A 27,555-nucleotide genomic window follows, 5' to 3' on the forward strand; every position below is an offset into this window, starting at 1 on the left:
AAGTATGCCCACATGGAATGATAGAAGTTGCTGAAAAATAAATTTATCTTCCAGCTTATCAAATAACAATGCATTAAAATGTGTTAAAATGCAATGCATTTTAGTCAATAATGTATCAAGTTTCAAGTGTAATTATTAGTTGTATGTGCAGAATACGCATGGCAGACATCGTACAATGAAATGCTCACTTGCAGGTTCCTTCTCGAACAAATCAAATGAAATTGTATTAGTCACATGCGCCGAATACAACAGGTGTAGATCTTACAGTGAAATGCTTACTTACAAGCCCTTAACCAACAATGCAGTTTAAAAAATATGAATAAGAAATAAAAAAGTTAACAGTAGTTAAAGAGCAGCAGTAAAATAACAATAGCGAGACTATATACAGGGGGAACCGGTACAGAGTCAATGTGCGGGGGCACCGGTTAGTCGAGGTAAAATGTACAGAGAGTAGAGGCGGCGTAAAAGGGGGGGGGGGGGGGGGACACACACACACACACACACACAATGCAAATAGTCTGGGTAGCCAAATGGTTAGATGTTCAGGAGTCTTATGGCTTGGGGATAGAAGCTGTTTAGATGCCTCTTGACCTAGACTTGGCGCTCCGGTACCACTTGCAGTGCGATAGCAGAGAGAACAGTCTATGACTAGGGTGGCTGGAGTCTTTGACAATTTTTAGGGCCTTCCTCTGACACTGCCTGGTATAGAGGTTCTGGATGGCAGGAAGCTTGGTCCCAGTGATGTACTGGGCCTTACGCACTACCCTCTGTAGTGCCTTGTGGTCAGAGGCCGAGCAGTTGCCATACCAGGCAGTGATGCAACCAGTCGGGTTGCCCTCGATGGTGCAGCTGTAGAACCTTTTGAGGATCTGATGACTCATGCCAAATCTTTTCAGTCTCCTGAGGGGTAATAGGTTTTGTCGTGCCCTCTTCACAACTGTCTTGGTGTGCTTGGACCATGTCAGTTTGTTGGTGATGTGGATACCAAAGAACTTGAAGCTTTCAACCTGCTCCACCGCAGCCCCGTCAATGAGAATGTGGACGTGCTCAGTTCTCCATGTCCTGTAGTCCACAATCATCTTCTTTGTCTTGATCACATTGAGGGAGAGGTTGTTGTTCTGGCACCACACGGCCAGGTCTCTGACCTCCTCCCTATAGCATGTCTCGTCTTTGTCGGTGATCAGGCCTGTTGTGTCATCGTCAAACTTAATGATGGTGTTGGAGTCGTGCAGTCATGAGTGAACAGGGAGTACAGGAGGGGACTGAGCACGCATTCCTGAGGGGCCCCTGTGTTGAGGATCAGTGTAGCAGATGTGTTTTTACCTACACTTACCACCTGGGGGCAGCCCGTCAGGAAGTCCAGGATCCAGTTGCAGAGGGAGGTGTTTAGTCCCAGGGTCCTTAGCTTATTGATGAGCTAGCTTTGAGGGCACTATGGTGTTGAAAGCTGAGCTGTAGTCAATGAATAGCTTTCTCACATCGGTGTTCCTTTTGTTCAGGTGGGAAAGGGCAGTGTGGAGTGCAATAGAGACTGCATCATCTGTGGATCTGTTAGGGCGGTATGCAAATTGGAGTGCGTCTAGGGTTTCTGGGATAATGGTGTTGATGTGAGCCATGAACAGCCTTTCAAAGCACTTCATGGCTACAGATGTGAGTTCTACGGGTCAGTAGTCATTTAGGCAAGTTACCGTAGTGTTCTTGGGCACAGGCCCTATGGTGGTCTGCTTAAAACATGTTGGTATTACAGACTCTGACCGGGAAAGGTTGAAAATGTCAGTGAAGACACTTGCCAGTTAGTCAGCGCATGCTCGCAGTGCACGTCCTGGTAATCCATCTGGCCCTGCGGCTTTGTGAATGTTGACCTGTTTAAAAGGTCTTACTCACATCGGCTGCGGAGAGTGTGATCACCCTTTCGTCTGGAACAGCTGGTGCTCTCATGCATATTTCAGTGTTATTTGCCTCGAAGCGAGCATAGAAGTAGATTGACACGAGCCTACCAGACGAGCTACTGGACAGCTCTCGGCTGTGCTTCTCTTTGTAGTCTGTAATGGTTTGCAAGCCCTGCCACATCCGACGAGCATCGGAGCCGGTGTAGTACGATTCGATCTTAGTCCTGTATTGACACTTGGCCTGTTTGATGGTTCGTCGGAAGGCATCGTGGGATTTCTTGTAAGCTTCCGGGTTAGAGTCTCGCTCCTTGAAAGTGGCAGCTCTAGCCTTTAGCTCAGTGCGGATGTTGCCCGTAATCCATGGCTTCTGGTTGGGGTATGTACGTACGGTCACTGTGTGGACGACGCCATCGATGCACTTATTGATGAAGCCAGTGACTGATGTGGTGTACTCATCAATGCCATAGGAAGAATCCTGGAACATATTCCAGTCTGTGCTAGCAAAAGTCTTGTAGCTTAGCATCTGCTTCATCTGACCACTTTTTTATTGACCGAGTCACTGGTGCTTCCTGCTTTAATTTTTGCTGGTAAGCAGGAATCAGGAGGATAGAATTATGGTCAGATTTGCAAAATGGAGGGCGAGGGAGAGCTTTGTATGTGTCTCTGTGTGTGGAGTAAAGGTGGTCTAGAGTTTTTTCCCCTTCTGGTTGCACATTTAACATGCTGATAGAAATTTGGTAAGACCGATTGAAGTTTCCCTGCATTAAAGTCCCCGGCCACTAGGAGTGCCGCTTCTGGGTGAGCGTTTTCCTGTTTGCTTATGGCGGAATACAGCTCATTGAGTGTGGTCTTAGTGCCAGCATCGGTCTGTGGTGGTATTTAGACAGCTACAAAAAATAGATGAAAACTCTCTAGGTAAATAGTGTGGTCTACAGCTTATCATGAGATACTTTACCTCAGGCGAGCAAAACCTTAAGACTTCCTTAGATATCGTGCACCAGCTGTTATTTACAAAAATACATAGTCCGCCGCCCCTTGTCTTACCAGACGCCGCTGTTCTATTTTGCCGGTACGGCGTATAACCAGCCAGCTGTATGTTGATAATGTCGTCGTTCAGCCACGACTCCGTGAAGCATAAGATATTACAGTTTTTCATGTCCCATTGGTAGTTTAATCTTCCTCGTAGGTCATCAATTTTATTTTCCAATGATTACACGTTAGCTAGAAGAACGGAGGGCGGGATTTATTCGATCGCCTACGAATTCTCAGAAAGCAGCCCAACCTCCGTCCTCTTTTTCTCCGACGTCTCTCACGCAAATGACGGGGATTTACGCCTGTTCCCGGGAAAGCAGTATAGTGTTCACGTTGGGCTCGTCAGACTCGTTAAAGGAAAAAAAATCTTCTGCCAGTTCGTGTTGAGTATTCGCCGTTCTGATGTCCAGAAGTTATTTTCGGTCACAAGAGACGGTAGCAGCAACATTATGTACAAAATAAGTTAAAAAACAAGTTAGAAACAACGCAAAAAAACAAACATAAAAACACAATCGGTTAGGAACACGTAAAACATCAGCCATCTTCTCCGGCACCGTCACTGACTGCAACAACAAGACAACAATAAGAAATAAAAAAAGATACGAATACAAACATAATATAAATGGCTCAGTAGAACAGAATAAACATTTTAGCATAAGTATAGTACAGGAAGGAACAATTTATAGTCCAATATTTACACGTGTATTGGGGAAAGGGGGGGATGGGGGCCAGTGTACTGATCAACATAAGAGTCTGGTAGCAGCAGTTGTGATGTGTGTGTAGCATGAATGTATATATGTGTGTGTGTGTGTGTGTGTATGTCTGTGTAGGTGTATGCATGAGTGAGTGCATGTGTGCTCAGGTGCGTAGAATCAGAGCAGTTGGTCAGTCCAATTCAAGTGTTCCACCATCTGATGGCTTGTAGATACCAACAGGCTCAGAGACCGTTTCTATCACACCTCATTCTCCGATACCATCTGCCCGACGGTAAGGGAGTGAACAGCTCGTGGCTGGGGTGTGTAGGGTCTTTGATGATGCTGCGTGCCTTGCTCATGCACCCGTTTCGAGTAGATGTCCTGGATGTGTGGGAGAACGATATATATCCATCCCTAATTTCTACATCTCAAATTATGCTGTTGAGGTATTTAGCTCTGTGGGGGAGAATGCTCAGTCTGACCCTCAGCAGGTGACCAGAAATTACTATTCCAGACTGGGGACCGGACAGTGGCTGTTAGACTCATGCCTGATTACTTCATCTCAACCCTGACCTAATGACCCTGTAGCCGCACATGGTTTTAACCTTGTTGAGATCAAAGCCTCATCTATAGTGTGTGTGTGTGTGTGGTCTCCATCAATACTCCTATTTTGTGAGTATGTTATGGAGTTTGAGTTGAGATGTTTCTACAACTTGATTGGAGTCCACCTGTGGTAAATTCAATTGATTGGACATGATTTGGAAAGGCACAGACCTGTCTATATAAGGTCCCACAATTGTCAGTGGATGTCAGAGCAAAAACCAAGCCATGAGGTCGAAGGAATTGTACGTAGAGCTCCGAGACGGGATTGTGTTGAAGGCACAGATCTGGGGAAGGGTACCAAAACATTTCTGCAGCATTGAAGGTCCCCAAGAACAAAGTGCCCCTCCATCATTCTTAAATGGAAGAAGTTTTGAACCACCAAGACTCTTCCTAGAGCGGGCCATCTGGCCAAACTGAGCAATCGGGGGAGAAGGGCCTTGGTCAGGGAGGTGACCAGAACCCGATGGTCACTCTGACAGAGATCCAGAGTTGCTATGTGGAGATGGGAGAACCTTCCAGAAGTACAACCATCTCTGCAGCACTCCACCAATCAGGCCTTTATGGTAGAGTGGCCAGACGGAAGCCACTACTCAGTAAAAGGCACATGACAGCCAACTTGGAGTATGCCAAATTGCACCTAAAGGACTCTCAGACCGTGAGAAACAAGATTCTCTGGTCTGATGAAACCTAGATTCAACTCTTTGGCTTGAATGCCAAGCATCACGTCTGGAGGAAGCCTGGCACCATCCCTACAGTGAAGCACGGTCGTGGCAGCATCATGCTGTGGGGATCTTTTTTAGTGGCAGGGACTGGCAGACGAGTCAGGATGGAGGCAAATATGAACGGAGCAAAGTACAGAGAGATCCTTGATGAAAACCTGCTCAGGACCTCAGACTGGGGCGACGGGTTCACCTTCCAACAGGACAACGACCCCAAGCACACAGCCAAGAGAACACAGGAGTGGCTTCAGGACAAGTCTATGTATGTCCTTGATTGGCCCAGCCAAAGCCCAGACTTGAACCCATTCTAACATCTCTGGAGACCTGATAATAGCTGTGCAGCAACGCTCCCCATCCAACCTGACAGAGTTTGAGTGGATCTGCAGAGAAGAATTGTCGAAACTTCCCAAATACAGGTGTGCCAAGCTTGTAGCGTCATACCGAAAAAGACTGAAGGCTGTAATCACTGCCAAAGGTTCTTCAAATAAAGTACTTTCTTTTTTTTTTTCAATAAAGTACTGATAAAGTGTCTGAATACTTACATAAATGTTATGTTTCAGTTTTCTATTTTGTATAAATTAGCAAAAATGTCTAAAAACAGTTTTTGCTTTGTTAATATGGGGTATTGTGTGTAGATTGATTGATGAGGGGAAGTTTAAAAAAAAAAATCTGTTTTAGTATAAGGCTGTAACGTAACAAAATGTGGAGAAAGTGAAGGGGTCTGAATACTTTCCGAATGCACTTTTTATTTCAGGATGTGTATATTCCTTGGTAGCAGGTAGCCTAGTGGTTAAGTACGTTGGGCCAATAACCAAAATGTCGCTGATTCAAATCCCCAAGCTGACTAGTTGAAAATCTGTTGATGTGCCGTTGAGCCAGGCACTTAACCCCAACGGTTCCTGTTTGTTGCTCTGGATAAGAGGGTCTGCTAAATGACTAAAATGTAACCCAGAAAATAATCTGAATTAATTTACACATCACAGTTTTGAAAACATAGCTTGTCCCAAAAAAAAGTGGTCCCTTGGTACAACTTACCCTGGGTATTGGATAAGTTAAGCTGCCTTCAAATGTATGTACTGAATGAAATATTACCACTACCTTTTTTAAAGCATGTGCATCTTTATTTCCCAAACACATTTCAACAATTGCTTTTTTGTCTTTTAAGCATTTTAAACATATTTAACACAGGCTTAACACCTAAAAGACTTTGTTAAAAGTGTAAAAAAAAAAAAAAGTACATAGGCTAGGCCCTCTTGTTACCTCATATCCCAGCAATAAGCCAGGGAAGAAAACACTTCAATTTGCTCAACTTGCTATTGGCTCAACTTACACAAAGACAAACATTTTGACTATATTAGCCCACACAACTACAAGGATGCACTTTCATTCTAGGTTCAGGACCTCATATAGAAGCTTAAACAGACCCCAACACAAATTAATTTGACTTGGTGGAAATCTATTATTTTTTTACCACTTTTTCCATGTGGTTTCTTCCTTCACAGACTCCATGTAATGACAGCCTCTTCCTTAACATTTGGTCAAATTATGAATTTTCAGTATGGTTTCCTAGAAACAAGGGTGGCTCAACTTACCCCACTCTCCCCTATAGAAAACATTTGAGTTACTGGATGATAGGAGAGCTGGTTATGGGTGTATAATTGAAAGTGTATGGAGAACAAACAGACAGGACCGTCAATGTTCTATATTATCCATCCATCAAGGAAATACAATTTAAAAAGCTCAAAATATGTCTTACAGTAGATCCCATTGCAAAGGCATGAACCACTGTGGTGTCCACAGCAGACTGACCATCTATAGTATGAATGATCACAATGTTGTTAGTGGGTAAAGTGGAAACAATGCGGAACAAACCGAGCAGCCACACATGGAAACAAGTTTTGCACTCACAAATTGTTAGAAATTATAACACTGACAGTCTAGAGCAATGTTTCTGGAGCATGCTTTGTGTTTCCACCAGAAATGCTCTTAAGGCATCTACTGGTGTTGAAAAGCAAATGGCTTCATATGCTTTGTATCTTGTTGTTGTAACTCCATGGGATCACAACTAGATTTATATAGATTTCTGTGCAATTTGCAGCTTATGACAGACTCTGTGCTCAAATGATCACAGTAAAGTGCAGTAGAAATAGAAAATGACTGAAAATGCCATTTGCCAACAGAGGGGTTGAACATACACAATACTTTCATGAAACAAACACAATACTTTCATGAAACAAACACAATAACAGGCCCAAGTTCTATGCTGAAAATCAGAGAGGACACATGAATGTCTATTGAAAAGTCATCTTCCAGACGGTGTGATATTGTCCTCTACTAAATTGCCTATCTGCCACCTGTTTGTCCTGTCTCTGTCACTGATAGGCCCAAATGGCTTTGCAACAGGATAGCATTAACATTAGGGAGGTGAGGGGTGCAATTAAGCCTCATACACTGCCTTACAGTCCATCATTATTGATCAGTGATGAAATGGAATTACACCTTGGGTGAAAGGGAGCTATTGTCCCACATGCATTTGGGTTAGTGGACATAAAGAGGATATTAGTTGGCACTGACAACACTTTGGCACAGATCCTGTTAAGGCTCCAGGCCTGGGACCTACTTGACAGTTGGACAATCCTTTATAATGAGAAGATAGGAAGATAATGTAGGTAGTAAGTGGGGTAAAATCAAACCTGTTTTGCATGACACAGCCAGCAGTATGCATGGGTGGCTCTGTATCTAGACCTCTGCTGCCTCCCCGTGGCTGAGAATGGAACGTGCAGCAGTGCCGGATTCACGGCATACTGAGAAGACACCCGTCTGAGAACAGAAGTGGGATATGATTTAACAAATGTATGTAACATTGCCCACCCCCCCACCAGCCAGATAATTGCCTACCTTGTGCCCACTCAGAAAAAGTGCTTAGCAGTGAGTGGCCTCTACATGTCTCCCCACTGAGACACTTCCAGCTGATGAACCAATACATTCTTAATGAGAGAGGGAAATTAAACCTCTCAGAGCTATGGATCATTTCAATGATTGGTCTTATTAACTGCCTTCTCACAGACAGTTTCATCTGCAGTCACCTGGAGGTCCAAAACGATTAATTACATTTCTCTCTGTGTCGTTTTGAGAGCTTGTGTGTTCAAACATGCTGACGAGAGAAGAGGGGGGAGAAAGAGATAGACCACTATTCTTACTACAGAAAGTGCATAATACCAGCAACAAAACCAAACACATACTTCAGTTTCTTTAGTGTACTTGCCAGGATTTCTCATCAATGCGAACAGATGTAATAGACTGCAGCTAGCTGCACACGGCCCTTGTATTCACAGGAGCAGATACAGCATACCCGCATTGACCTAACGTCATTTAAAATTCTACACGATTCTAGCTATTGGATCATCCAAAACATGTTGTTTGTTAGAATGGCCACATTCCACTCGATACATGTGACATTTTAATAGCCTAACAATCGTTTAATTTACGCGTTTCTGCCTGGCTGCCATGCTTTTATCACATGACTAATATCCCTGTAGGGCACTGAAAGGTAGTTGTCATGGAGATGCGGGGTAGATCTGATGCTTGCAGCTCGAGATTCAAGTGAACGATTTTTTTTAGCAGCAACGACGGAACAGTTGACAAGAATCCGTGAGTAGTTTACACATCATTCTTCATTTCAAGGTACTATGTTGCGGATACTTTCATTGGCCAAATGTTGCCATTTCATTGCGTCTTGTAGCGTAGCCACTTTGTGTTCTAGAATATAAACAAACGTCTGTACTTGCACACACACAAGTCTAGATTCTCCACACTTCATAGTGTTTTTTATTATCACTGTCGCTAAACATACCTTTTCTTTGTTCATCTGTGAAATGTTATCGTTGAGTCATTTTCCGAGCTTTATGAAGGCTATCTAAATATTATATGGACACTGGAGTTCAAACCTTAGGCCGCTGAAGCCTAATTTGTGCACGGCCTACATAATAATGAATGCGAAGCCCCTTCCCTAAAACACTCCAGTATAGTTATTGATGTGTGAATAATCATACTGCAGTGTTTTAGAGAAGGGGGTGCACCCTTCACAGGAGTCTGCACACTTACGGCATGGGAATTCATTTAGCTAATCAGTACTTTGCACTGGTCATAGCCAGGATTCTCGTTCACAGGCAGACCACCACACAGCCTTACCATAATGCAGGAGATGAGGAACGGGATGATGCACTTCCCACCACCTGTAAGCAGAGACAGGGTCATATCCAAGTTCCCAAAGGTACCTGAGCACACACCAGCAACCTGCTACCAGCCTGTTAGCCATCTGGATCAACTCAAAGCTCCCATAATGTTTTAGTGGCTCTGCTGTACCGTTTGTTAAAAGTCACAGGTGCTGTCATTCAAAACAGGTTGGAATGGAGGGGGCAACAGTATGTGGTTGGTGTTATTGAAACCGTGTGACATCCACACAGGGGCTTACAGTTGTCTGAGTGTGTGATCACAGGGCTGGCTATTTCTGAAAACGGCACTAATAAAGTTAATGTTGTCTAGTAACCTACTGTACCCAATGAAGCCTCTCTGTCAGCTGTTGTTGAGTAGGCCCAACTCATATGTTCTAACAGCATGCAGTGACACCTAAACTCTTCTTGGTCAGGACAGTATTCTGAGTAGGTAATATAGGACCACAATAGAAACAAGTGTCCTGACTTTTTTTTGGATATGTATCCGCGACAATTTTGACATATGTATGCATTGCCTGATGTAACATTTTATGTATTTTAAATTGTCTCGTCAAATAAGTAGTGAAAATGTAAATTGCCAGGGCTGCAAAAGCTTCAGAGGATGTTGCACACATACTGTATTCCTAATACGCAAGGATTTAGGTATTTCCCCCCCACAGTCTCTTGGTGCCGTTTCAAAAGTAGATTAAATTAAAAGTTCAGGGGAGTTTGAGTGACATTTTTCAAGCCTGGATATGAGAAGCGCTTTTACAGTAATGTCAGCAGGAATAACTGGAACAGCAAGACTTCGTAGACAGCTGGTATTTTCATGACACACCATTAAAAATGCCTTCAGTATGTCAGATGGAAGCTCATAACAAAATAAACGTCAGTGCTGCATTATTGTTTTCATTCCAGATACCAAACAATGCATTTAAACTCTTCTGTGTGATTGTACGTCGGAGAGTGATGTCTGTTAACGTTGATGCGACTGTTGTTTCCAGTGTTATACTCCACAGGCCTGTCTGCAGATTAAGGAGGACTGGGATACCAGGGCCAAGGCTGCCTGCAAAGAAAGAGCCGACAGGCATCAGGGGTGAGTTGCCTGGTTAGATGAATTGATTGATTCATGTCTGACTGATTCACTTATTGATTGGTATTGGATTTATCTGGAAAAGCAACACTGGATTTAGCTGTTCAATATTTCCTTTGAAGATGGGACAGACTGAAGATGTCTAAAGCAGTGGTTGTTGGTGACCTTAATGTGGGCAAGACCTGCCTAATAAACCGGTAAAGTATTCAGCTTGCGACCTGGCTGCTATATCATGTTCCTTTTAGGTGGTAAACAGCCTTCTAACATGTTTGTATATTCTGTGCTGCATTTTCAGGTTCTGCAAAGATGTATTTGACAGAGACTACAAGGCTACCATAGGAGTGGACTTTGAGATTGAGAGGTTTGAGCTCTCAGGAGCTCCATTCTCCCTTCAGATGTGAGTGAGGGTCATGCTCTGGTTTCAGTTTGATTATGTGCTTTATTATTTTATTAGAAACTTGTTATTCTTTACTTGTATTCGAAAGTGATTTTTTTTCCTTCTCTTTCTCTATATAGCTGGGACACAGCTGGCCAGGAAAAATTCAAATGCATCGCTTCAGCATACTACAGAGGAGCTCAAGGTAAGACAGAGGCAGCCAGTGAGATGCCTTTGGCTGCGTTTACACAGGGAGCCCGATTCTGTTCTTTTTTTCACTAGTTTCACAGCTCTGAAAAAGATCTGATGTGAAAAGATCTGATGTGATTGGTCAAAAGACTAATTAGTAAAAAAAAGATCAGGTTTGGACTGCCTGTGTAAACGCAGCCATTGTAGAATATGGAAACCCTGTTGCTGTATCTAAGCCTCTGTGTTTTTTATTACAGTGATAATCACAGTATTTGACATGGCAGACATTAAGAGCTTGGAGCACTCATGGTAGGTGTATTTAATATAATATGAAATCAAGAGCGAGCACAAAGATAAATCAGAACAATCAAAGTAAAATGTCCTCTCAAATGAAATGTCTCTTTATCGCTCGCAGGCAGTGGTTAGATGAGGCCATGAGGGAGAATGAACCTGGCTCCTGTTCTGTTTTCCTGGTTGGAACCAAGAGTGACCTACTTGTGAGTGCACAAATATGTACATGGTTCTTGGCAGATAGATAGATATTGTAGATAGGCACACATAGGTGTATAATATGCTTTTCCCCCCCCCATATCCGTAATGAAGAACCATATCCATTAGCTCTGTCTTGTGGCTCTTTTCTATGCTTTCAAATACAATTGATGAATCTTTTCTCTCTCTGTGCCCAAGGCTCCAGAGGAGCGCCGGAGGACTGAGAGAGACGCCATCAAGATAGCAACTAAAATGAAAGCTGAGTTTTGGTCTGTTTCGGCCAAGACAGGTATTTTATGAGCAAAAAACCCTATTATAACATGAAACCATGACTTCATTGCGATGTTCATGTTGACGTTAGCATATCAAATCAAATGTTATCCGTCACATAAACATGGTTAGCAGATGTTAATGCGAGTGTAGCGAAATGCTTGTGCTTCTAGTTCCGACAGTGCAGTAATATCTAACAAGTAATCTAACAATTCCCCAACAACGACCTAATACACACAAGCATAGCTGTGGTTTTAGAGACCACAGGAGAATTACAAAGAGATGGTCTCCAGGTGTGCAATGTGCTTATTGTGTAATCAGAGCTGTTTCACTGTATGGAGTGTGTCTGGGCCATGTGCTTTCAATGCAGCTGCTTGTCTTGTTACTGTAAATAAGCATTTTGATGATATGATAATGACACTCACTATCGGTGTGACTGTGTAGGGGAGAACGTGCAGGGGTTCTTCTTCCGGGTGGCATCTCTGGCCTTTGAAGACTCTGTACTGAAGGACATGGAGAGAGGGATCACCTCCACTCGAATTGGAGGAGGAGACAGCATCAGTAAGAGACAACTCAAAGGGCAACAGAGGGGTTTGGGTCAGAGAGTGTAGGTGGAGGGACATATATAGAGAGGAAAATAGTGGATGTTTATTTAAAGCTTTGGGAATAAATATGTTGTCAGTTGCTCATCTCAGATTGGACTTGAATTGAGGTTGTAAATTGCAATACTCTGTATTGATGTTCTTGGTATCTTTCCCTTTAGAATCTGACAGAGCCAACCTGGAGGAGCCCCAGTCCAAAGCAGTGAATACGAATTGCTGCTGAGGAAAGAGAAGAGGACTTGAAGTAGGAGTCAAGAGAAGGAAGGAGAGTGAGATGTGTAGAAAGATGTTGAAATAGTGGATTTTAAAAGTGGAAAGAGCTGTGACTGACATGTGCCTCTATTTCTCAGTCTTCACTGGTATCATTCATACGTGGACGGACACACAAGTGTCTACAGCCTTTATAATCATCATTTAGTACTGCCATTTTGGGATATAATGTATCAACTTCTTGATTTTAATCCGGTCATCAATGACCTTTATTATATGCATTGTAAAGTATTTTATGAATTCAGTATTTTGTCGAATTTTGGAAATTAGGGTGCATTTCAGACTCATTTGTAGAAGAAGTGGTTTGATAGTTTATGTAATATACTGTATTATCATTATGTATTGTGTAGCCCTAACATTCTGCAGATACATTTACAATAATTTTATTGCGTATTTTTGTTATTACTGCTAACCTCGTTCCTAGGCTGAATTGTTTCTGCACAGAGACAGAGCTGGCTGGTGATGACATTACCCCTTATCAAAATAAAGTTTCATATTTTTGTATGGGTCTTCATGACATCTAAATATCTCAGTTCCTTTCAGTGGATGACTCTCACTTTGTAAAGTGCTACAGAGCTAGTTGCTGACCGAGTTCACAACTGACCAAAAACAGTGACAAAACAATTCGGCATTAAAGAAAACAAAGAACAGTTAGCCACCGCATTTACACAAACAGTAAATTCAAGAAATACAAATGCATGAACTTAAAGAATCACCTCAATGGAGGACAGGTTCAATTAGCTACAACATTGTGTAACAAGATATGTGATGCTGTTCAACTAACCCTGTGCTTGGGGATACTTTCTTCTATCTCCATTGGCAAAGAAAAGTGTATCTTATAAATGTCCAAGTCCAGTTGCAGGTGGTTCTCCAAAAACCAGACACAATTCAGAATTATATTAAATCCATGTTTTGCCTCTTGCATGTGTGTAGATCTCTGTTTTGGTCGCGCTGTCATCTACTTCTTAATTTGGCTGTGGCCGCAGCGCATAAAAACGACTTGTTCCTGCAAAGATGTTGTGAAGGACTAGATTGTTTTAAATAGTCGAGTAGGGTGGTGGGTTTTTAGTAAGTGTAGGGTAGATGGTAGAGTATTTGTTGATTTCTTTCTTTTTTCCCCATGTTTTTTTCAAGCAATGTATAAGGGAGTTATACTCCAGTCTAGTAGGTGGCAGTAATGCAACATTTATTAGATGCCAACCACTCTTAAACCTCATCAAAGAAGAAAGATGTTGGGAAATGCAAGATGTCTGACAGCTAAATTGGTTAGGGAACTTTGTTCCCTTTTTGCACTCTGATGCACTCTGTGCAAAAAGTGGATTTAATATAATTCTGAATTTTCTCTGGTTTTTGGAGGACCACCTGCAACTGGACACAGACAGTTATAAACTATTGATAAGTTACACAATTCTTCTAAATTGAGAATGAAGAAAGTATTGCACAGGTTACTTCTGTGCGAAGCTGTAATAGAGATATGCAGTGCTTGACTTGGACTAAAATAGGTGCTGGAACTCATTTTGGATGCCGGAACTGTTTACATTTAGGTGCAGGAGCTCCACAATAAGCACTGGCGATATGGAGCATCATATATCCCGTTACAATTCTGTAGCTAGGGTTCAATATACTGCTTGGACCCCCATCAACATCTCTCCAAACACAAAAAATGAACTGCAAACAAGACATTATTGCAGTGGCATAACTTGTTAAGAGATACATATTCTGTACAATTTGAATAAACACACTGATACAGAGAAACAAGCATACCGTATGAACAAATTTGACCACACCCAAAACAATTGCTCAAGACAGCATGGTCCCCAAAATGGTTCCTACCCTGTAACACTAGAAACGTTTTATTGTATGATTACTTGAGGTTAAATATCTTATTCATTATTAGAGTAGTAGGACATCACTATGTTAGAAAATATATATATTTAACTAGGCAAGTCAGTTAAGAACAAATTCTTATTTACAATGACGGCCTACCCCGGCCAAACCCTAACCCGGACGACGCTGGGCCAGTTGTGCACCGCCCATTGGGACTCCCAATCATGGCCGGTTGTGATACAGCCTGGAATCGAACCAGGGTCTGTCGTGACGCCTCTAGCACTGAGATGCAGTCCCTTAGACCGCTGCGCCACTCGGGAGCCCAAACTGCTGCTGTTAGTCTTAAGAAATCCCAAACCTAGGGCAACAGAAGTGTATGCTGGAACCATAGAATATGGAATGAGGATCTCTATGGCTGAAACAATGGTCGGGTTCGTTTTACATGGCCCGGTACCCCCGTAGGTGGAGTTTGGGTCATTTTAGACCACTCCATTGGTCCTTAAGGGACATTTCCACTGACCCAGGCCATGCCAATTGAACTCCACCAGCGAGGGGGTTAGAAAGCAGGGAGGGAGGATCACCTTTCTTAAATGGAACTGTAATCTGCGCCACTCGGTCATGTTGTCAAGAAGCCATCATCCAGAAACATATAACATCTCTTTTCCATAAAATAAATGTGAGAATTTTCAATCTAGTTTTCATTGGAAAGGCAGATAAACCATTTTTATCAAAAGCCACCACTTTTGCATGTGAAAACAGTAAACTCTGAATCCTGCTCATTACTACACGTGCTTAATTATGTCACTTCGCAGGCACCTGGCTCATGTTTGGGTGGAAGGACGGTTTCAAATCGAATGCAATCAACTTTCAGCCAGTGCAAAACACGCCTACATGGGCGCCCGGGCGAGATTAATTGAACCCCCCCCCCCCAGGGGATCTCGGGAGCACGTGTAGGCGGGTTTTGCACCAGATGAAAGTTGATTGCATTCGATTTGGAACCGGGCTGCCTCCCAGACCTGAGTCAGGTACCCTGTTCAAAGCCCACGGTGAAGTCTGCTCAAAACAAAAGAGATGTAATTAAGCATGTGTAGTACTTACTAGGATTCTGTGTTTTCCCATGCAAAAGGGATTGCTTTTGATAAAAATACTTTATCTGCCTTCCCAATGAAAAATAGTCAGAAAATTCTATCATTTATTTCTGGACGATGAAACTATGCTGCCTTGTTGACAAAATGGCTGACCGGCACATTTTACTGTTCGATTTGAGGGCGCTCCTCCCTCCCTGCTTTCGTCCGCATAGGGCAGGGATGGGCAACTTTGATGTTGGTGGGGGCCACAAATAATCTGAAGTCATCGCGAGGGGCCGTAGTTTCACCCCAGATAGATAACAAAATGTTGTGTAAATTATTCACTTTTGCCATGGGGTGTGGAGAAGATGTTGCTGTTTTAAAGCCATTTTGCTGCAATTCCACACATTTTGCCATGGTGCGGAGAGAATATTTAGCAATTTTAGAACTAATTTCATGCACATTTTTAAGTTTTAGGTTTAATTTCGTGCAATTTTACTCATTTGCCATGGGGCAGAGAGGAAATGAGCAGTTTTACAGCGAATTTCCTGCTATTCTACACATTATGCCATAGGGTGGAGAGAGTGAGACTAACAAAATCAATGGGGGCTCTAATTCGACCTTGATTACTACAAGTTTAGATAGCTGGCTAATTTACCAATCTATAAATGTTTAGCTGACATGGGCTAATTGAGTGAGTATCAGTGACTGACATAAGAGAAAAACTGTTCACGCACAACCAAATTTCGAAATTGCATCTTGTGTATTCTACCTCGCAACAGTAAATTTGGACCCGACTGAGTCCCATCCCTGGCCAAGGGGACTAGAGTCACAGAGGAAAAGGGGAAGTGAAAGCGATAACTGGGCCCAAAATCTGTCTTCTCTAGAAAGTGGCGTAATTGTGGCGTTTTTTTTATGGAGGTCTATGAGAGTGTCGAATTTGGTTAACAAAAAAAGGAATGACTTATTTGCTACTTGTGGCTTATTTGACCAAATATAAGTTTCGTAATGATTAGGTTGTTACGAGTGTATTGATATAAGACAAAAAAACACGTTAAATAGGAGTTGTGCCTTCTCGTCATTGGTTACCACAGCCACAAAGTCATAACTCCCGCCTATTTCTACAGTTTCTCTTCTTAAAATATGATTTTTAAACCTAACCTTAACCACATTGGTAACCTTATGCCTGCCCCTAACCTTAAATTACGATATAGCCGATTTTGACTTTTGGCTGTGGTAACTAGTGGAAACCGTTTTGCACACGAGTATCTGTCCTCACATTGTCTAGAATGGTCTTGCCTCCTCCCTACTGCCTTCCATTGTTGAATAACATTTTTTTTCATTGTTAGAGCGGTCACTAGAGTATGTGGTTAATATAAATAATCTGTGTTAAAGTGCACGGGAATGAAAATGAAGTACACCCAGAGTGTGTTCGTAAAATCATTCTGGAGTGCCAGATCGCGCTCAAAGTGCGCTCTGGGCGTTCGTAAATCCAGAGCGTTGTCAGATTGTCCATTAGTAAATCCAGAGCGTAGTCAGATTGTCCATTCGTAAATTCGGAGCGTTCAGAGGGCACACAGGTTGAGGAGTAGGGTTGATCCGAGCGTTCTGGCCTCCCAACGGCAGTCAAGCACCCAAGCTAACGTTGGCTAGCTTGCTAGCTACTCCAAGACACAAACGAGAGAATACTTCACTCTCACCATTTTACTCTCCCTTGCAGAAGTGGTTTAGGCTGTTTCATGTTATCCATTCCCGGTGACTGTAACTGTGCTGCTGACAACAATTTAATAACGTTTTTTTTGCCGAAGTTTACCGACACCGGACGTATTCAACGGGTGTTGAGCGTTCTAAATTCAGCATTTATTCTACGCTCTGACACACTCAGACGAGATTTCTCAGAAAGCGGAGTAGATGGCCAGAGTGAATTTACGAACGCACCCACAGTAGCCAATACCACTTGGTACTCTGTTTTTGGAACACCCAATCGGCTAGCGTCAACAACTGACAAGAAACCAATCGTTGAATGACTTTATAATCTATGGGCGGGAACACGCCATGTTTTTCAGGAAGTTGAACCCTCGCTGTGCAGTAAAAACAACAATATACGAAACGTCTAATTTCAATAACGTTTAACCTATTTTTCATATTAATGCGTTGTAAAGGCAAGTCTGAACTTCATCCAACTTTTGTGTGCATTTTCTCACGTTGTGTTTCCAGGTAGATGTAATTTGCTAAAAGCTCACAAGTTAGCTGTAGCAGCAAACGTTAGCCACCATAACGAGTCCGTCAAGTCAGTGGTGTCCCATGCGTGGAGCCCTGTGTTACTGATAGGGTGTTATTTGTGTCTACACAACTTCTCGTTTCTTCGGTTTGAGATAGTTGGGTGTAACCGAAAGGTGATATAACATGCATTCGGTGTGCCTTCTTTAGCTTGTTCATCATGAAGAATAAAACATACAAACTCGTGGTGCACAAGAAAGGCTTTGGAGGCAGTGGTGAGTGAATTCCTTTCAGTGACGGTGTAAAACGGTTCACATTGATTTATCATGTGTTGGGTGAAATGAATGCTGTTCTGTCGTTAACAATAACCCGTCCTTATACACAGATGATGAGCTGGTGGTGAACCCCAAGGTGTTCCCTCAAGTTTCCCTTGGGGACATCATTGAGATTGCACACCCCACAGATGAATACAGGTGAGGATGCATGCCAAAAAGTTATCTTTTGCCTGGGTCTGTGTATTGGTCCAAAATTATGATAGATTCTCCTCATTTTCCAACAGCCCTCTCTTGCTGCAGGTGAAGAGTCTCAAAGAAGACCTCCAGAAAGGTAAAGCATGACACATTTCCTCCAGTTTTAGGGGAAGCCCCTATAGAACCTAGCTAATGAACTGATCAATATCCCATTTGATTGTAAATTACATGTACAAGGAAAGCTCAGCAGTAAATCTGTAGCCTAAATACAATGCATTCATCCTCTCCTCCAGAGACAATCAGTGTGGACCAGACGGTGGCGCAAGCCTTCAAACTCCGGGCATACCAGGATGTCATTGTAAACATTGTGGATCCAAAGGTGTTTTTTCCATGAATCATACTTCCAATAGTATTTGATTGAATTACATTGTTCAAGATGATTTTTAAAGTGAGCTCATGCTATATATGGATTTCTGTGGTAGGATGTAACTCTGGACCTTGTAGAGCTCACGTTCAAAGACCAATACATTGGAAGGGGAGACATGTGGCGCCTGAAGAAGAGTCTGGTGAGAGGGAGTCTGTTTGAATACCTCTGTATATGCTATTGGTGTTTTGTTAAGGTAGCCTACTTCTTGAATATGTGCCTATTAGAACTTCATTAACTATATTTATCTTAGGTGAGCACCTGTGCTTATGTGACCCAGAAAGTGGAATTTGCAGGGATCAGGTATGCAATACCATTCTTAATGCATTAATAATAATAAATATGCTATTTCATGTGTAAATATGTTATTATGTGAGCTTCTGTCCCTTACTTTGTATCCTGTCTCTGTTACCCTCAGAGCCCAGGCCAGTGAGTTATGGGTGAAAGGAGAGAAAGTCACCTGTGGCTACATCAGTGAAGACACCAGGGTAAGCAATGTCACCTTCAAAGGTAACTGTCTATTAAGATATTGCAGGACACTGTATGTAGTTACTTAATATGTTCTCCAGTCTCCCTACGATAGTGCCTTTTCATATTTGTGGTGTTTAATGCAGGTGGTGTTCAGGTCGACCTCTGCCATGGTGTACATCTTCATCCAGATGAGCTGCGAAATGTGGGACTTTGATATCTACGGTTAGTTTCTCTTCTATCCCAGGTTATCAGGTGTTGGTATTGTTGAGTGTGTGAGATTGAGGCTGTGTTTCTTCTGTCTTGAGTGAGTGGGTGGTGTACTGAGATTGGCATTGAGCAATGAGCCCTGTAGTTTGTCAATGAGGAGGAAAATAACGTTTTCATTTGTTTTCAGGGGATCTCTACTTTGAGAAAGCAGTCAGTGGTTTTTTGTCTGATCTTTTTGCCAAATGGAAGGTTTGTGACTTATGTTCTGTGTTACACTTGCAATGCATAAACCCATTAATTCAACTTAATCAACAGATTTATAGGCATTAAACCAGGGGTGGGCAACTCCAGTCCTCAAGGGCCTGATTGGTGTCGCACTTTTTTTTCTATCCCTAGCAAACACAGCTGATTAATCAAATTGCATTTTAAACTGAAGATCGTGATTAGGTGATTATTGGAGTCAGGTGTGTTAGCTGGGGCTGGGGCAAAACTGTGACACCAATCAGGCCCTCGAGGACTGGAATTGCCCACCCCTGCATTAAACAATGCAGTTCTAAAGGTATTTATCCTAGTGAGATTTTGTTGACTTTTCAGGAGAGGTATTGCAGCCATGAAGTGACAGTGGTGCTTTTCTCACGCACTTTCTACAATGCTAAAACCTTGGGTGAGCCCTTTTATTTCTGTTTTCATGAGACATCAGGAATATCACCTGCTAGCTATTATTAGATTAAATGTTCTGTTTTTCTTCCCATCTTCTGTAGAGGAGTTTCCTGAGATATTGAGAGGTTCCATCAGACAGGACCACGAAGGCCGTTTCTATGAAGATTTCTACAGGTTTTCTGTCTTTAAGCCTCATTGTCTATTTCAATTCTATTTTCACAATGTCCGATTTTGTATGTCTACTGATTTCTAGTTTTAGTTACCAGTTGAACTCTTTCCCTCATCTGTCAACGGTCTGACTGACTCATGGTGTTTCTCTTGTGTTGTGTCTTTGTAGGGTAGTGGCTCAGACTGAGAGACGTGATGAGTGGACCTCTCTACTGGTCACCATCAAGAAGCTCTTCATTCAGTATCCTGTCTTGGTGCGGCTAAAAGAAGCGGGTAATGAATCAGACACAACTTTGTACATTTAACGTTATGAGCAGGGCACTTATGAACGTTACCATATTATTTATGTTTACTTGTGTACATGTGGTTATTGTTGTGATAGTTGGTTTCCCCTCCGGCCATAACTCTACTGCTGCTCAGGGGAATTACCTTGAGGCCATTAACCTGTCTTTCAACGGTGAGTGTGTCATCTCCTCATTATTTTGTGTGATGCTCAGTGTTCATATTGAGCCACATATCATCTTGTCTCCTTATGACTTAAATACGGTACTGTGACTTTCACAGTCTTTGACAAGCACTACATAAACCGCAACTTTGACCGCACCGGTCAGATGTCTGTGGTCATCACGCCGGGGGTGGGCGTGTTTGAAGTGGACCGACTGCTCATGATCCTAACCAAGCAGCGCATGATTGACAATGGTAGGTAGTTATAACAGCAGTAATGGGATGGACAGTCATATACAGTGCCTTCTGAAAGTATTCAGATCCCTTAACCTTTTCCACACTTTGCTACGTTACAGCCTTATTTTAATCCTCAGCAATCTACATACAATACCCCATAATGACAAAGTGAAAAGAGGTTTTGAAATGTTTTTTTGCTAATTTATACAAAGAAGAAAAAAAACACAAACGTATTTACTTAAGTATTCAGACCCTTTGCTATGCTACTCAAAATTGAGCTCAGGTGCATCCTGTTTCCATTGATCGTCCTTGAGATGTTTCTACAACTTGATTGGAGTCCACCTGTGGTAAATTCAATTGATTGGACATGTTTTGGGAAGGCACACACCTATCTATATAAGGTCCCACAGTTGACAGTGCATGTCAGAGCAAAAACTAAGCCATGAGGTCGATGGAATTGTCCGTAGAGCTCCTAGACAGGATTGTGTCTAGGCTCAGATCTGGGGAAGGGTACCAAAACATTTCTGCATCATTGAAGGTCCCCAAGAACACAGTGGCCTCCATCATTCTTAAACCACCAAGACTCTTCCTATAGCTGGCCGCCCGGCTAAACTGCAATCGGAGGAGAAGGGCCTTGGTCAGGGAGGTGACCAAGAACCCGATGGTCATTCTGACAGAGCTCCAGAGTTCTTCTGTGGAGATGGGAGAACCTTACAGAAGGACAACCATCTCTGAAGCGCTCCACCAATCAGGCCTTTATGGTAGGGTGGCCAGACAGAAGCAATTTATCAGTAAAAGGCACATGACAGCCCGCTTGGAGTTTGGCAAAAGGCACCTAAAGACTCTCAGACCATGAGAAACAAGATTCTCTGGTCTGATGAAACCAAGATTCAACTCTTTGGCCTGAATGCCAAGTGTCACGTCTGGAGGAAACCTGGCACCATCCCTACGGTGAAGCATAGTGGCAGCAGCTTCAGGCTGTGGGTGTGTTTTTCAGAGGCAGGGACTGGGAGACTAGTCAGGATCGAGGCAAAGATGAACGGAGCAAAGTACAGAGAGATCCTTGATGAAAACCTGCTCCAGAGTGCTCAGGACCTCAGAATGGGCTGAAGGTTCACCTTCCAACAGGACAATGACCCTAAGCACACAGCCAAGACAATGCAGGAGTGGCTTTGGGACAAGTCTCTGAATGTCCTTGAGTGGCCCAGCCAGTGGCTGGACTTGAACCCGATCGAACATCGCTGGAGAGATCTGAAAATAGCTGTGCTGCGACGCTCCCCATCCAACCTGACAGAGCTTGAGAGGGTCTAAATACAGGTGTGCCAAGCTTGTAGCGTCATTCCCCAGAAGACTCATTGCTGTAATTGCTGCCAAAGGTGCATCCACAAAGTACTGAGTAAAGGGTCTAAATACTTTATGTAAATGTGATATTTCTGTTTTGGGATTTTTTTTATACATTTGCGAAATCTATAAAAACCTGCTTTTGCTTTGTAATTATGGGATATTGAATGTAGATTAATGAGAAAAAAGTAACCAATTTTAGAACAAGGCTGTAACCTAACAAAATGTTGAAAAGGTCAAGGGGTCTGAATACTTTCTGAAGCACTGTACATTGTTGATGCTCATAAATTATTTGCTATTAGAAGGTGATAGGACTAAAGGGATTATTCTGACATTTTGTTTTCCTTTGCCAGGTATCGGTGTAGACTTGGTGTGTATGGGAGAGCAGCCACTTCATGCAGTGCCTCTATTTAAGGTAAGACTGACTGAAGCCAAATATAAACTCAGAGGTTAAAGTTCTCCTTCACTGCGACGGATTTCTGTAATATGGATGACGCATGAGGGTTTTAGTAAACAATTGTATTTTTTATTATTTTGGGTTTAAAAAAAAAGCTCCAGCCACACTTGAACATCTAAAACTAGAACGTTTGGAGAAATGATAATGGACCTATATATTTTCAAATAATTGCCCTTTTTCTGGCCCGCAAATCAATTCTGACAAAGAAATCTGTCTATAAAAAATCTGTGCGACCCTCCCAATGTGGCCCTCGAGCCAAAAAGTTTGCCTGAGATGGACTTAAGTTTGTCATGGATACATTTTTTCTTTAAACCCTGGAAATGCCTCTATCATCATTATGACCAAATTATTTGGACTCAAGTCGATGTGCAGCAGACCTGTTTTAACTGCTTTGTGGACGGGGAACAAATTGTTACTTTGGCGGTGACTACATCTGTCTGAAAACAGATCCTCAAAAATGACTACTTTTTAAAACAATTTAAATACACATCTCAGAAAGTGACAAAAAAAAGTAGAAGGCAGTTTTGGGATATTTAGTTTCCTTTCAAAACATAATAGCCATATTTTGTTACTTTTAGCATTCTCATTAACACTTTAACATTAAACTGTTCTTGTGCCTGTTTTAATAAAAATCTCATTACCTTTTGAGCAACATTTTATTTGCATACAAAATACTTTGGTCAATGCATTTGAATTGCATTGCAATGAGCTGAGTTTTGTAACTACTGTACACAAGTCATAGTTACTGTTCTTTATTCCAATTATGTAATAACTCCATTATTATAAAGCTATTTCCGAAGTCCTATATAACTTCGCTTTTTTAATAATCACTAAGTTACTACACATGTATAAGAACCTGATGTCAAGTGTTACTGTATTACCTTACTAATTTACCTTTGTCAGTCATTTTGAAGCTGCAAAAAGTGTCTAGTCTAATGTTGAGGTGATTCCATGTCCTCCATGTATTTAATTCTAGGCTATAGGCTATATTAATATCTATGAGCCATCCAAACCATGTGTTTTATTATATTCAGACTAATTCAACTAACTGTTGTGGTTTTCAAATAACTTTCATGTTTTCAAATACCTTAAAATATGATTTGGTTTTCTAAGACCTGTATTTGAATATCAAAGAAAATAGCTGCCTTTTAGTTGAAACTGTATATAAATTATATTTGACTACCTTAATTATTTGAAGAGTTGGTATTTTCAAATAAACTACAAAATAAAACTATTTTCTTCCCGGGTCTGATGTGCAGATACAGAATGTCTGTTATTGCTACTGTTTTCTGAGTTATGATTTTCTACAATATGTCACCGTCTTTGTATTGGATGGTTACTGTATGTTTTCCCTATGATGTTAACAAGCTGCACAACAGGACAGTGCCTGGAGACTCACGACTGGGGGATGACTACAACCTGCCCCACTGGATCAACCACAGGTAAGACCAGACAGACACAGCTTCCGGATAGAGATGGAGAGATGGAGGAGGACAGAGGAAGGGTAATATGGGTAAGCGAGGTTCATATACTTCAGGATGGGAGACTGTTGAATATTCCTGGTGAAGAGATGAATGGGTTTTAGAGAAAGGAAGGGATGTTTTTCTGATGTTATCTCTTTCTGTTACCATGACCACAGCTTTTACACATCCAAAAGCCAGAACTCCTGCAGCTGCTTCACTCCTCGCATCAAGCTGGCAGGACGCAAGGTACATATATAGACCTAATCCAGATGCAGACAATATTTTGAATTAGGCTTTCAGCTCACCTGTCATTTATTTTCTCCATCTGTTTATGTCTAGCTCCATGCAGAAAAATTCAAGAACAACAAAGAGCACAGTAAGAGAGAATGTGTTTATTGATTAAACCCCCCTGCGATGAACTATCATTTCCTTTTCTTCTCTAACAAACTGTGCCTCTTCTTCATTGCCTCTTTCAGCTCTTGGGGCTCCGAAGGACGAGAACAGCCTTCCCATCCAGGTGGACTACGATGCCCATGATGCACAGGTGTTCAGACTCCCCGGGCCGTCCCGAGCCCAGAGGAGCACCAACTTCAGGTGCCGCTTAAACCCAACCACACATTTATTGCACACTTCCAATGAATAGAGTTAAGAGTAAGGATAGGAGTAACTCAGTGTGACGGTCTTCTAGGGTGGTCCGAGAGAGGGAAGTGAGTGGAAGGAGAAGCTGGGGGTCTGCGGATGTGAGTGGGGTTCTAGGGGGCGGTGTGTCTCCCCCTGTCCGCTCTTGTGGGCCTGACGAGCAGCGGAGCCTGGCCTCTGATGACAGCCTGGGCAGGGTGTCCAACATCCTGCTGATCCCCCGTCTGCCCCCAGCCCAGTACGGAGAGGTCAGCAGCTCCCTGGGCTACACCAGCACCAGAGGTACCAGGAATAAACCCCTTGTATGAGTAATTAGTGTGATGTTTAATCGTGAGGATGTGGTATCGATTCATGTGCTGAGTAGCCATAAGTGTTTATTACAACTGTGCTAATGTCTCTCTGTTTCTCTCTCAGAGTTGTTGGAGAAGATGATGGAATCTCAGCGGGACTCCAGTGCTCCGGGGAGGTTCACTGTGGGGAGTGCTGAGTCCACCCTCCATGTGCGCCCAGGGGGCTACACCCCTCAGAGGGCCCTCATTAACCCCTTCGCCCCCTCACGCATGCCCATGAAGCTCACCTCCAACCGCAGGCGCTGGATGCACACCTTCCCTGTGGGTGAGGACACAAACACACACACACACACACACACGCACCCCTTCATCCACTTAGAATTAGATACAGACTGAAACCCGCTAGTTTAAACTTTTTCTCTGTCTCAGAATCCGCATCAGCCAATTAAAATCTTTGACGTAGTTGCACGTGATAGAACGCTGAATGTTAGCTTTTCCCTTAAAATAACATGGCACACTTAGCTCTGTTCTGACAACACCAGCTGGACATGATTGTTTTCTGTAATTCTGCATCGGCCTGCATCACATTTATTGTGTGTTGCGAAGGGAAGTGCATCTAACACATTGAAAATTAAGATTAAGAATACATTTAATAAGGAGCTGCATCTGTCTTCAGTCTTGTAGTCAAGCTCTGCTAATAATCAAGTGCGTTATTTGAATCGAGCATTGAGGACCAGAAGTGAAATGTTTTGTCCTTTAACAAAAAAGCTTGGATGTGAGGGAGCCTCAAACCCGCGGTTACAGTACCCCGCAAATTCACGGTTACATATTAAGATACATATCTTAGTCAAGGATGTATCATGCAATATTGACACACTACACTTATGACCGACCAAGTGAAACAAAAGTAACATTTGGAGGTTTAAAATATCTCTGGTGGCCAAGTTAACCTATTTTAAGAAATGCCGTTGGGCTGGTGGATATATAGTCTAAGATCTTTGATAGGCTGATGTGGAATTTGTTACATTAAATAATCACTACCACCTGGTCAGGTTAGCATAGGGCTAAATGTGCCAGGTTATGTAATGGGAACAGCTGACATGTAGCATTTTAGCACGTCCGACTACATTGACGATTCTAATTGGCTGACGCGCATTTTGAGATAATAATACAAAATAGAAGTATCAGTGTACCACAAGCACAGGGCAGTCATGATGCTACAGGTACAATGCATACGTTCCAGTACAGGACATCTTTCACGTGGAACGTAATTAATGTGTAATGGATGTGTTCCAGGTCCGTCAGGAGAGGCCATCCAGATCCACCACCAGACCAGACAGAACATGGCTGAACTGCAGGGCAGCGAGCAGAGAGACCCCGCCCACACCTCCGCTGAACTCTTGGAACTGGCCTATCATGAAGCCACTGGCAGGTTAGACACGCCCCAGGGGAAGGTCATGCCCCCTTTAAAAAAAAAAATTGTAATTATAGTTGTCTATTGATTATTTCCCCCCTGTGGACTGTGTGTTCAGACGGACAGCCTCAGAGAGACGACAGGCAGGAGAAAATGGGCTGTACTCCAGCGGAGGGATGGAGGAGTATACTCATGGCAGCCCAGCCAGCAGCAACAGCACTGGTACATTCACACACACACTAGTGCATCTGACTCACTATATAAGCATTGTTATACATCACACACAAACCCTGCCAACTATCTTTTCTCTTAATGTTATATGGTTGATGGTCACGCGGTTGGTTTTAATGCTGATAACGTCTGTGCAGGAACACCGGTAAACCGTGGCTCCTCGTTGGAGGACTTTTCCTCTGGCAGTCCGGATCCAAGTGAGTCTGCTGCCCTAAGAAAGAAAACACACTCACTACACAGACACACTTTGACACAGTCACACACATGTCATGTACACAATATCCTATCAGTTTGGTTGTGAACATTGCCTGACAGCCGAACTGATAATTGGAATAAGCCCTCACATGAACTGAGAGCTTATTCAGCTGAACCCCTGATTGGCTGAATCCTCCGTTCGGTGTCTGTCTGTGAGGGAAAGACTAGGGTTCATAAAGGGTCACACGTTATTGGGTCACGCACCCACCCCCCCTATCTCTAACGTCCTTCTCTCTACATCTGAGTATCTCTCACTTCCATTCTCTATCTTCCAGCTTCTCTAACTCTTTCTCGGCTTCCTCCATTTTCTCCCTCAGGCTTCACATCTCTCTCCTCAGTGTATCTGCTATCTTTTACTCTATCATACATAATAATATTATAGTCTCTGCTCTCAAGTGTATGTGCTTAATTAGCCTCTTCCAGGTGTGTGTGTGTGTGTGTGTGTGTGTGTGGTGTGTGAGTGAGACTCCTGACTGTCTGCATGGGTAGCCTAGCGGTTAAGAGCGTTGGACCAGTAACCAAAAGGTTCGAATCCCCGAGCTGACTAAGTGACAAATCTGTCTGTGACCTTGAGCAAGGCACTTAACCCTAATTGCTCTGGATAAGAGTGTCTGCTAAATGACTAAAATGTAAACGCATGACTTTCAGTCCATTTCTCTGTGGCATGTGCAGTGTGTTTGTTTTGCATGTACTGTGTGTGTATATATAACATATGTGTTTGTATGAGTCATATATGCGTGCATGTGTTGTAATCACACTGCTGATGAGATCACTGCTTATCACATCATCACAGATTGCCAGGTCGATTGTCACAGAGCCTCAATCTCCT

General features: G+C 42.7%; 2 protein-coding genes across 12 annotated transcripts in view; both read left to right on the forward strand.

Annotated features, from left to right (window-relative positions):
* The first annotated feature begins 498 nt into the window (after positions 1-498).
* On the forward strand, positions 499-12,943 carry rab36 (RAB36, member RAS oncogene family). Of its 3 annotated transcripts, none has more exons than XM_014131606.3 (11): positions 499-8,589; positions 9,093-9,211; positions 10,157-10,248; positions 10,368-10,442; positions 10,541-10,642; positions 10,762-10,826; positions 11,068-11,119; positions 11,226-11,307; positions 11,498-11,588; positions 12,014-12,130; positions 12,333-12,943. In XM_014131606.3, exons 1-11 carry the CDS (start codon positions 8,520-8,522, stop codon positions 12,392-12,394), a joined length of 927 nt encoding a protein of 308 aa, XP_013987081.1. In that variant the 5' UTR covers positions 499-8,519; the 3' UTR covers positions 12,395-12,943. The 3 variants fall into 3 exon arrangements, with proteins under 3 accessions (XP_013987081.1, XP_013987089.1, XP_013987098.1); XM_014131614.3 differs by having other exon boundaries at positions 9,108-9,211; XM_014131623.3 differs by having other exon boundaries at positions 500-8,589; positions 9,089-9,211.
* A 3,781-nt stretch (positions 12,944-16,724) lies between these two features.
* Positions 16,725-27,555, forward strand: part of depdc5 (DEP domain containing 5, GATOR1 subcomplex subunit) — a 28,879-nt gene continuing 18,048 nt past the window's right edge. For 3 of the 9 annotated variants that reach the window (XM_014131491.3, XM_014131499.3, XM_045690357.2), the window contains exons 1-24: positions 16,729-17,830; positions 17,941-18,028; positions 18,115-18,161; positions 18,319-18,404; positions 18,508-18,591; positions 18,703-18,752; positions 18,868-18,937; positions 19,064-19,142; positions 19,315-19,376; positions 19,722-19,791; positions 19,889-19,961; positions 20,125-20,228; positions 20,338-20,412; positions 20,520-20,654; positions 22,331-22,392; positions 23,803-23,876; positions 24,074-24,143; positions 24,237-24,273; positions 24,374-24,491; positions 24,586-24,818; positions 24,951-25,151; positions 26,123-26,258; positions 26,359-26,462; positions 26,609-26,668. In XM_014131491.3, the coding sequence (XP_013986966.3) occupies positions 17,776-17,830; positions 17,941-18,028; positions 18,115-18,161; positions 18,319-18,404; positions 18,508-18,591; positions 18,703-18,752; positions 18,868-18,937; positions 19,064-19,142; positions 19,315-19,376; positions 19,722-19,791; positions 19,889-19,961; positions 20,125-20,228; positions 20,338-20,412; positions 20,520-20,654; positions 22,331-22,392; positions 23,803-23,876; positions 24,074-24,143; positions 24,237-24,273; positions 24,374-24,491; positions 24,586-24,818; positions 24,951-25,151; positions 26,123-26,258; positions 26,359-26,462; positions 26,609-26,668 (2,173 nt within the window). In that variant the 5' untranslated portion in view covers positions 16,729-17,775. Of the gene's footprint in view, positions 17,831-17,940; positions 18,029-18,114; positions 18,162-18,318; positions 18,405-18,507; positions 18,592-18,702; positions 18,753-18,867; positions 18,960-19,063; positions 19,143-19,314; positions 19,377-19,721; positions 19,792-19,888; positions 19,962-20,124; positions 20,229-20,337; positions 20,413-20,519; positions 20,655-22,330; positions 22,393-23,802; positions 23,877-24,073; positions 24,144-24,236; positions 24,274-24,373; positions 24,492-24,585; positions 24,819-24,950; positions 25,152-26,122; positions 26,259-26,358; positions 26,463-26,608; positions 26,669-27,555 lie in introns of those variants that run through there. The other 6 variants (XR_001319568.3, XM_045690379.2, XM_045690352.2 and 3 more) reach the window with 5 other exon arrangements.

The sequence above is a fragment of the Salmo salar genome, chromosome 01 (genome assembly GCF_965601325.2).
Source record: "Salmo salar chromosome 01, fSalSal1, whole genome shotgun sequence".
NCBI classification, from domain to species: domain Eukaryota; kingdom Metazoa; phylum Chordata; class Actinopteri; order Salmoniformes; family Salmonidae; genus Salmo; species Salmo salar.